General features: G+C 32.6%; 1 protein-coding gene across 2 annotated transcripts; it reads left to right on the plus strand.

Moving 5' to 3' along the window:
* The first annotated feature begins 2508 nt into the window (after positions 1-2508).
* LOC112514296 (fructose-1,6-bisphosphatase, cytosolic) lies at positions 2509-9870 on the plus strand. Of its 2 annotated transcripts, XM_025120667.1 has the most exons (12): positions 2509-2792; positions 4892-4939; positions 5788-5862; positions 5948-6009; positions 6102-6168; positions 6254-6367; positions 6532-6618; positions 7549-7619; positions 7694-7759; positions 8348-8434; positions 8515-8590; positions 9613-9870. In XM_025120667.1, exons 1-12 carry the CDS (start codon positions 2634-2636, stop codon positions 9721-9723), a joined length of 1023 nt encoding a protein of 340 aa, XP_024976435.1. In that variant the 5' UTR covers positions 2509-2633; the 3' UTR covers positions 9724-9870. The 2 variants fall into 2 exon arrangements, with proteins under 2 accessions (XP_024976435.1, XP_024976436.1); XM_025120668.1 differs by lacking the exon at positions 7549-7619 and having other exon boundaries at positions 7686-7759.
* Positions 9871-11143: the final 1273 nt, after the last annotated feature.

Raw genomic sequence — 11143 nt, forward strand, 5'->3', positions numbered from 1 at the left:
TTCTTTTTGGTATTAAAGTTTTATATCCCGTTTGTATTTAAGTATGAACGACCATTAATATATTTTACTATTTAATTTGACGTATGAAAATTGTATTTTGTTATCTTATTTGACAGTTAATCATATGAAACAAAGTAAAATAGTATTATTTTTTATTGACATGCATTTATTTAAGATACGCATTTTGTTTTCTTTCCTTCCATTAAACTATTAATAACAAAAATAATTACATATTATTCAACATATAATTAAAAATAGAGTTATAATGGTCATTTTATTGTTGGCAAACACTTACTAAAAACATTTGGTAATCACTCTTACCCGGGACAACACTTAGGGGCTGTTTACCTAAATACTTACCCGGTAAGCGCTTACCGTTAGGAGTCAACACTATAATTTATTTTCTAGGTAAGATTGTAGTATATCAAAATGGTATGTGTGCAACAATATATATGGTAAGCGCTTACCCGGGTAAGAGTCGTCACCCTCATTTACCGGATAAGACTCTCTATCCTTATCATCGCTCTTACCAGGTAAGATTCTTGGGTTTTGCCATGTTCATCCAGTGAGGAAAATTGCCCGGTAAACATCTACCGGGTAAGCGTTTAGTAAACGACCCCTTACTTGGGTCAGCACTCTATCCAGATAACACTTACCCAGTAAGAGTTGATAAACGGCCCCTTAGAGTAAATTGCAGGCTTACTCCTTGAAGTATTCATCAACGTGGCTTAAAATATTGAGTTTTTTTTTTTTTTTTTTTTTTTTTTTTTTTTTTTTCTGTTTTCTTTTATTTTTTCCGATCTTTAATACATATTTTGTTCTCTCTTCACGTATATGTGTTCTTCTTTATCTTATTTGATCTTTTGGTTTAGGTTACCTTGGTTGGTTGTTAATGTGATATCAACTATACACTACAACAATATTAGGTATATAGGATGTCTGAAATTTTTAAGCGTTCTAATAAAATACTCTAAGGACTTCAATTTATAGGACCAAACAAATAGATTTAAAGAGCGTTTTTAGACGTTTTAACAAAGTTTTTATGACACTTTGAAAATAAAATGACGTATTAGCTTTTTTATGGGATGTTATTTGAAAAAATATCTTATAAATACAAATGTTCTATAGAAAGTTGGATTTACAAGACACTTATTAAAATTGTGCTATAAATAATAGATGTGATCATTTGCAGGCCTGTGTTGAACCCTTGCCGGGCCTAACTTGTTTTTTTGTCCAACGAGCCTAATATTGTAAAGTCAAACCCTTTTTTTTGGGCTTGACAACTTCCCATTGCCCGTCCTATAAACGGGTCAAGTTTGCCTACGGGTTAACGGGCCTAAAAAGTGTAACTCTTATAAATCGGTAAACTTGATCACTAACAACTAATTAACAAATGTTGAACCAAAAAGTAAAGAAAAAATCCGTTGCAATTAACATTTTAAGCAAGTAAAGCGACCATTGGATCTCAACAAGTAGATAAAGAAATGGAAAACAAAATTCAGAGTTGAACCTTTTAATGAGATCGTTAAGAGGTAAACAAACAACTCCTTAGCCTTTTGGTTTCTCAAGAATAATCAAAGAGTCTCACCTATAACTTTAATAATTTAATTTTAAAATATATTAGTATAATTTTAATTAATGATAAAAAAATATTAATTATAAAATATAAGCAGACTAGACGGGCCTCTCCAATTTACTCTATATAATACTAGAATGGTACTCGTACAATGCAGCGAAATACATCTTGATTTTAATATTTCATTTTATTCTTTATCTCAGTCGATGTTATAATATGGTCTTACGTGATTTTGAAAAAACGATGATGTTTTTATTTTTGAATAAAATATAAATTTAAAGATATTATAAAAATTTGTCAAAAATATATTGATATTAGTATCAAATTAACTATTTAATAATATTATTTTCTTATACAGATAATAATTAATTATTTTGTTAGAACTCGATAATTATTTTAATTATATTTTAAAATTAGATGTTTATACTCAAATTGATTATTTTTATCTGCAGTTAGTTACACGAATTCAAACATGAAGCTTTAATAAGTTGTACTTATGCATAATTTACTTGTAATCTTGAATTTTAAATAATATACATTAATATACAATACTTTATGCATAAAAAATAATTTTTAAGAGTTTTTATCAAATCATTTATAATATAATATAAATTAACCGAGATTTAAATTATATTCATTCCGAATAGCTGACGAGTCGGCTCGATCCCTCCAAACCACTATTAAATCTACAATTTACTCTGTATAATATTAAGCCAATAAGTCCAAAATGGAGTTTGTCCACGACTCCCGCTACCTGCCATAACCGAAGAAGAAGCAGCCACCAGCCTCACCTCTTTTACGATTATCCTCGGTACGTGACGGCCTCTAGCGTCGCCGTCACGCCGATCTCCGCCACGTGTCATCTAAACTTCCACTGACCTCAGATAACCTCATCCCCCTGATTCTCCTAAATATATAAATACGCTATCTTCTTTAACCCTCTACCTCCTCGAATTGCGTGATTTTGTCAACCGATGAAATTCAATCTTGTCTGATATTCATCCAATTTCAAAAATCCCGTAGCGTCGTCGGAGATAAACTGTGTCGCCGGAGAACGATGGATCATGCCGCCGATGCTTTCCGGACGGATTTGATGACCATAACACGGTTTGTGCTGAATGAGCAGTCGAAGCATCCGGAGTCACGTGGTGATTTCAGCATCTTGCTTAGTCACATTGTTCTTGGTTGCAAGTTCGTTTGCGCCGCTGTTAATAAGGTCTTCTTACTTTCCCCTGTTTAAATCGATTGTGTTCTTCTGATGCACATTTTTTACAAAGCGAATTGACCTGTTAACAATTGTTTTGTCGTCTTAATTGCAAACTAACCTCAACTAACAAACGTATTTGGTTAATTTTTGAAGAGGCCTTTGATTCATCATGAAGAAATTGATGTCCCTAAATTACGTATCACGTTTACAGATTTATATATTTGTTGATTTGTTCAAAAGATCTGTAGATTTGTCCAATCAATTGTTTTCTAGGGCTGTTTGGTTGGTTTTTCGTTAAGTCCGTACGAGTAGAGTTGCATATATGGATGAATCTGTTTGTATGTATCGATAAGGTTTTTGTTTTGGTGGTCCCTTTCAGAAGGAATGAGCTTATTTTTTAATTGAGAGGGGAAGTTTGGGTTGATCGAAAAGCTGCGAGTCCTGTTAAACTGCTTAAGGGGGAGATAGGAATTTTTCAAGTGGTGATATCATTTGACTGTAAGAAACGTATAAAAGTAAGACTAAGAAAATGCCCCAAACGGGATTCGAACTTGCACTTGGGATGGGAGAAGCTACGCAAACCAAATCTACCAAGGGAAACTTGTGTTATTATAGTTTCAAAAAATATATAAGGTTGCATACAACAAAATGATACAATTATACCTTTCCCGACACATAATTTTTTTACACTACATAGAGGAATAAAACGGTGGTCCGTGCGACTGTACCCACTAGTGTGGGTCTGCCCCAGGTTTCTTGTAGATTTTAGGTTGGACCTTTTCTTTTCGATGAATGGAGGATCATTCAAGGGTCTAAATCTGAAAGTCAAATAGACTATATGTAGGGCATTGATGAAGTATAACATCATTCATTTCTACTTTTGACTTTACGTTGAGTGAATTAAGTCTTTAAACTTTGCGAAAAAAGCACTTCTACACTTGGAGTAGATAATATATATGCATACATCCCAATCATAAACCCTAATTCCGCATACATCCCTGATTCTGAGTGGGACATACTTGGTGTGAATGGCTTGATTTGGTTCATGTGTTGTGCTGATCATGATTAGTGAATAAAATCTAGTCAGGGGTGTTTGATTTTGGCTTGACGAGTTTAATGGGCTTTATAGCTTAAATCGTTAAGTTACACGGATGTGTTCGATTCTGACTTAATGCTAAACCCATTGCTTAATTCATTAAGCCAACTCATGTTCCCTTTACCCATTCAACCATTTTTTTTTCATTTATGCATATCCTTTTCCCTATCTGTCCTTTTCTAGTTCTTTTTGATCAAATAGTTTATCGTTGTTTTTATTAATATCTTATCCACATTTATTACATTTGGTTGTATGTTGTTAAGTTTCTAAATATTGTTTTTAAAGAAATAAAAATTTGATAATGTGTTGTTGAGGGTTAGTAAGCTTAATTAGTGGTTAGCTTAGTTAATTAAGTTATATTAAGGTATTTGATTAACTTAATACTAAGATATTGGCTTAACATGGTAAGTTAACCCATCCTATCTTAATGCATTAAGTTAGGGTCTTTTCCAAATTTACCCTCGCCCTACAATTTTTAATCAGGCGACTTAATAAAAGATACATAGTTTACTAACAAATGCGTAAATTAAAAATTGTAATCAAGCAATGATACTTAATAGTTGTAAATATATTTTAAGCTATTAAGTATTGTGTTATGAACTCGTTGAATTTATACTATTAATGTTATTTTAAGTAATTCATAACTTTTACTTTTTGTCATCTAAAATATATATTAGAACATTCTATTTTCAGTCTAACACTTATGTACACAGAAGGTTAAAATGGTAATATTTGTTATTCGTACTATTTATTCAGGACAAAAATCAAACAACAATTTATCTTAATTCATCCCTGTAGATTACTGCTTAATAGATTCAGAGCTTAAGGGATAAAAAATAAAACAACCCCTTAATCATTGTAGCCAGCTTAATACATATCTGGTGATTGCAAAATTATATGCTAGTTCTTTGAGGAATTAACTGATCCAATTGCTAAATAAGAAAGGCTGAACATTCTGCAAGGAATGATTTGAAGACAACTGTTGTTATAATATAAAGTTTGGTTTGTGCAGGCAGGTTTGGCAAAACTCATTGGACTTGCTGGGGAGACCAATGTGCAGGCAAGTTAACAAAAGATCACTCCTTCTTCATCTTCCTCCACTCATTTCGTGCTTGTGTTTGTAGCAACATGAGAGCATTTTCAACAGATTCTCTATAATTTCTCTAAAAAGTATTACATTTAACTCCAACAGATTCTCTATCTTAGAGATTTCAACATTCATTATATTACTAAAATACTCTATAAATCTATCATCTCGATGAACCTTTTAAAAAGAATTGTATAAAATAATAATAATAATAATTAAATCTTATTGCTGGGAGTAAATAAAAAATTAATTTCTCTTTCCACACATCCATTTTTAGAGAATTCTTTAAACTTGGAGCTTTCTCTATGCTAGAGAACAATATAGAAAATATGTTGGAGGAGCAAAATAGAGAACAAAAGCCTCATTTTCTTTATCTTAGGGTGCCTTTTGGTTTGTAGGATTGTTTTTGAGGGATATGGATTTGGATTGGAATGGATTTGAAATCACTGGTGTGTTTGGTTTGTAGGATTTGGAATGGAATTGAATTCCATTATTTATAAATAATTTATTAAAATTACAAATAATTATAAAAATAATTAATTTACATTTTTATTGATCAATTATTATAGAACAAATGTTTTCAACATTTTTTAAAACTTTATTTCATATAATCGTACAAAATCCCGTGAAATACCGAGCATTCCCTAAGGATTTCAAAATCCTATGTTTGTAGGATTTCAACTAAATCCTAGGATTTCAAATCCGGACAATCCAAGAAACCAAACATAGGATTGGAATGGATTTGTCTCCCCAAATCCATTCTATTCCTTCAAACCAAACGGGACCTTGGAGATGCTCTTATGTGTCTGCTTTGCTTTCAGGGAGAAGAACAGAAGAAATTGGATGTTCTGTCAAATGAAGTTTTTGTCAAGGCTTTGGTCAGCAGTGGAAGAACAGTGAGTGTTTGTAAACATTCTTCGACTTCATATTTTTGTTCCGTTTTCTTCTTAACCGTGTGATTGTGAATCACTCTTCTTCAAGTGCATACTTGTTTCTGAAGAGGATGAAGATGCCATAATTGTGGAACCGTCAAAGCGTGGAAAGTAAGCAAAGCAAATTCTCATGTCATTTTCTTCTTTTTCTTTTAAGTTTTATTTTTATATCAAGAAATTCATATGCAAACAAATTATGCCAGGTATTGTGTTGTTTTTGATCCTCTAGATGGATCTTCCAACATTGACTGCGGTGTATCCATTGGAACTGTATGACAAACTGTTTATTTCTTTTACTTATATTGAAATTTCTTCAAGATAGCTTGGGTTAAATCAAATATTCCTTTTCATCCAGATTTTTGGGATTTACATGATAAAAGATGGTGGTGAGCCATCTTTAGAAGATGTACTGCAGCCTGGAAAGAATATGCTGGCTGCTGGATACTGCATGTATGGTAGTTCTTGCACGGTGAGAACGAATCTCTTTCCTCTTGCATTTGATTGAACAAGTTTATTGTTTATTTTGTGTGGTTGTTGAAGAAACTTGTTTTATTCCATTTTCAAACCAATCTAATTGTTGCCTAGAGTTTCTCATTTTCTCATATAATTTACTCATCGATGTGCATTTTTCAGCTTGTGTTGAGCACTGGTTCTGGTGTGAATGGATTCACTCTTGATCCATCTTTAGGTGAGTTTATACTCACCCATCCAGACATTAAGGTAACCCCTTTTCCATCCTTTCCTATCTTGGTAACACAAGCCTCTCATATGACCTATTTGTAAGGTACAATAGATTCTTTCAGATCATCACTCTTTCTTACACAGTTCCAGTTCATGTCACTATTCTCTAATGGGCTAAAAGGAAATGTCATTAAAGACCTTGCTAGATCAGTTAGGGGCTGTTTGGTTGGTTTTCCATTAAGTCCTGTATGGATAAAGCCATCTGTTGTGGATTAATTCCGTCTTGTATAGATTGGGAAGTTTTTGCTTGGGAGGGTTTTTTCATAGATGGAAGGAATGTGTTCTTTAATTGGTAGGGACAGGTTTGGAAAAACCTTAGCTATCTATATAAAGCTCCCCCTAGAACCTTACTGAATAAGCCACTTTCTATATCGTTAAGCCACTGCCAAACAGTCATGTATAGCTGTCGAATAAGTTGTAAGCCTCATTATTTGTGTATGGTGAAGGGTATATAGGATATTTAACAGATACTCAAAACATTTTCTTAAAATGCTAAACTTTTTAATACAAATAAAGTGGAATTATGTTTAACTCCTTATCGGTTATCCCTTAGGCTGCAACTGTATTTGGATTTTGTTTACTTATGTTTGCATGTCATTTTTTAAATTATTACTCCCTCCATCACAAAATAAGTGTCCACAATTAAAAAGACACGCTGGTTTAGAAAAGTGTAATTATTGCACTTTTGATGAACTAAATGACAATTTTATCCCTAATAATACAATGAGTAATTAGTTTCTCCATCTCATAATTAAGGGTAGAATGGAAAAGTATGCGCTTATTTTTAAAAAACCGGACACTTATTTTGGGATAAAAACTAAAATAGAAATGTGGACACTTACTTTAGGACAAATGGAATAACATGGTAATATTATGTTTACTGTTTGCATCTGATTCCTTCCTACACAGATTCCAAAGAAAGGAAAGATTTATTCAGTTAATGAAGGAAATGCTAAGAACTGGGATGGTCCCACTGCAAAGTATGCTGATTATGTTCTGTCCTTTTTTCTGTTAATGTCTTTATCATCTGTTTTTGACTTTCTTAGAGTTTCAGGTATGTGGAAAAATGCAAGTTTCCCACTGATGGTTCATCTGCAAAATCTTTAAGATATATTGGAAGGTATGCTTGAAGCTTTCTTAAAACAGATTTGGAAATTTGGATTTCGTGGAAGGAATTGGATTTGGAATGTTTTGTGTGTTTGGTTTGTAAGATTTGGAATAGAATTGAATTCCATTTGTGATAAATAAATTTATGAAAACAAATTATAAAAATGATTAATTTACCTTTTTATTAATTGATTATTACAAAACAAATGTTCTTTATCATATATTGAAAACATTATTACATACGAATCCTACGAAATCCTGAGAAATGCCAACAACACCTGTGGGATTTCAAAATTCTATGTTTGTTGGATTTCAATGAAATCCTGAAAATCCTTCAAACCAAGCATGGGATTGGAATGGAATCCAATTCCAAATCCCCCCAAATCCAATTTAAACCTGCAGACCGAACGGGAGGTGGTTAGTCCATGCCCCTTGGGATAGAGCACAAGTTTGCGTACATCTGCCCTGACCCCACCTCCCATTGGGATATATTGATTCGTTTGTTTTGGTTTATATATATTGTTATTAGAATCGCTGCAGAAAGAATCTGAAAAGCACATTGAAGTTATTGACTGTTGTTTTTGTACACCATGTGTTACAGTATGGTTGCTGATGTTCATCGCACCTTACTTTACGGGGGCGTCTTTTTGTACCCTGCTGATAAGAAGAGCCCAGATGGGAAACTAAGGTACCTTTTAGTTATTTTTCGATGATTATTATGGCACAATGGTTTTCTGTTACCAATTGATTTCGATGTATATGGAACAGGGTTCTCTATGAAGTCTTCCCTATGTCGTTCTTGATGGAACAAGCTGGAGGTCAGTCATTTACTGGAAAGGAGCGGGTAATGACACCTTTAAGACATTTATTGATGCTTCTTGCGTTATACTATCTTGAATTGTATACTTGTTTGGCTTGTCGTTTTGGTTTTGTTGGATCCTATATAGAGTCCGTTTCAGACGAGAACTGCAAATATTTTGAGAACCAGAGAACTCATTTTGTAGTGTATATCCATTGATGGGTATACTCATCGGACAAAATATTTTTGTACAAATGAATATATTCATCAATGAATATACTAATTGGCAATTTTAGATATTTTGATGGAATTTATATGATGTATATTCATCAATGATTTGCCACTATAAAATTAGTTCCTTGGTTCTCATATTATTGTTGATTCTCACATGAATCTTCTCCTAAATATAATAGGAACCTTTCCTCTCTCTACGAAGGCTCTTTTAGAGAGATTCAAAGAGGTTCCACATGTCCTAACATGATAAAAGAACCGGGGTCTAACACCACCTAGGAACTCGACACACTCTTCACCTTTCTTGTTGGGAGTCTGTTTGAAGGGTTCGGTCGATCCCCACATTGACTAAACATAGACCATCAATTCTTCAAACCTTTATATGGGCAGGTTTTGATAGGAACCTAAAATCAATTAGGAACATGAGAACCAGTTACGACGCAACACGTGACATATTCATTAGGATTAAGGACATGTTGTGCATCATGAATGTTGAAACATATTCACCATGAATTTTGGAACAAATTCACCATGAATGTTGGAACATATTCATGATGAATGTGTGATTCATGATAGATGACACTTCCATATTCATAATGAAGAGGGACGTGGCGTGCTGTGGGTGATTCACGGGTTCCTAATCAATTTTGGGCTCAACAAAACTTCCCTCAACTGTTATATGTGTAGGAACCTCTTCTCTCTCTGTAAGAGCTTTTCTAGAGCAAATTCATACGGTTTCATGTGTCAAATGGGATTTCGGTCTGTTTCAAGCAACAAATTACTCCCACCAAAAAGGAAACCCGATAAAACATAAATCTAACGCATTTCATTGGCAGTCACTTGATTTGGTTCCGAAGAAGATACATGAACGATCTCCGATCTTCCTTGGAAGCTATGACGACGTGGAAGAAATCAAGGCATTATATGCTGCTGAAGGAAAGGTATAAAAAAGGAAAGGTATAAAAAGAGAGTTAAGCAAGGGAAATTAGCCTCATCTCCATGTTGTTGTGCAGTTGCTATTTGTGATTTCTATGTTCATAAACCATGCCATACTACTCTCCATATTTGTTATAAAAAGCTACATTTTGTGGCCACGTCGGAGGTTCAAATGCGTTTACTCCGGGCTATCTGCAAAGCAGGTGGTCGTCCTGGGATTAGTCGGCTCGCATTGCAGGTTGGATATCCAGGTTAATAAAAAAAAAAAGAACTACATTTTATGAAGTAGTATTACTATTAAATGTTAGGTAAGATAACAATTGTGGGTTATTTAGGATAATAACCTTTTAATAGATTTTTCTAAACGTATGATCTTCTGATAGGTTTAAGAATGTTTGTGCTTAAAAAAATGATATCTTAAAACCTATCAAAAGGTCGTGCATCTATAAAATATAGATATAGAAGTTTATCTATACTATATTTTAAAGCATTTGACAAAAATTTTTAAAAACAAATTTTTATGTGTTAAGTATCGATTATTGATACATATTACTTGAAATTCAAGATTATAAATAAATTGTGCATAAGTATAACTTATTAAAGCTTCATGTTTGAATTCGTGTAACTAACTGGAGATAAACATAATCAAATAGAGGATAAATATCTCATTTTAAATATAAAAAATCTAAAATATAATTATGATAATCATTGAGTTATAACAAAATACTTAATTATTATCTTTATAGAAAATTATATTGTCAAATAAAAAATAAAAAAAATGAATTAAAGAAATACATAAAAATGAGAAATTTTAAATAATTAGTTGGGTATGAAATCAATATATTTTTTTTCAATTTCTAATGATATCTTCATATTAATATATTATTCAAAAATAAAAACATTATCGTTTTATCAAAATCACATAAAACCATATTATAACATTGATTGAAACAAAAAAAATGGAATACTAAAATCAAATATATTCCGCTGCATCGTGCGAGTGCCTTTTTAGTTTTTCTACAGAGAAATTCCGTTAGGAACCCAAATATGTGATCTCCATGAGCACATTTTTTTTATCTTTTATCCTTTGAAGTAGAAGAAAAATCTACGTACATTTTACCATTTTTATGAACACATTTTTTTTAGAACATACAAAAGCGTTCAAATGGCAGTCAGATAATTTTTACAACCGTTAATTTTAGGGCTTCATAAATTATATTTAGCAAACTAACTGATAATCTAACTATTAAAGCATCTCCAACAGATTCTACAAAATGAAGAAATATGAAGATTTTGAACAATTTCTTTCTTTCAGTAAATTATCTAAAATGGAGAACTCTCAAATAAATATTATTAGGGATGGTGATTTGCCCCGACCCGGTGGGAAACCCGGTTCACCCGACCAGACGGGGACGGGGATTCCCCGCTAAA

The sequence above is a fragment of the Cynara cardunculus genome (assembly GCF_001531365.2).
Source record: "Cynara cardunculus var. scolymus isolate 2C chromosome LG 6, CcrdV1, whole genome shotgun sequence".
Lineage (NCBI taxonomy): Eukaryota > Viridiplantae > Streptophyta > Magnoliopsida > Asterales > Asteraceae > Cynara > Cynara cardunculus.

Coding starts and splice junctions, on each gene's coding strand:
- LOC112514296 (XM_025120667.1), top strand. CDS start 2,634: ATGGATCATGCCGCCGATGCTTTCCGGACGGATTTGATGACCATAACA. Junction 6,010..6,101: donor GAACCGTCAAAGCGTGGAAA/GTAAGCAAAGCA, acceptor AAATTATGCCAG/GTATTGTGTTGTTTTTGATC. Junction 6,169..6,253: donor GCGGTGTATCCATTGGAACT/GTATGACAAACT, acceptor CTTTTCATCCAG/ATTTTTGGGATTTACATGAT.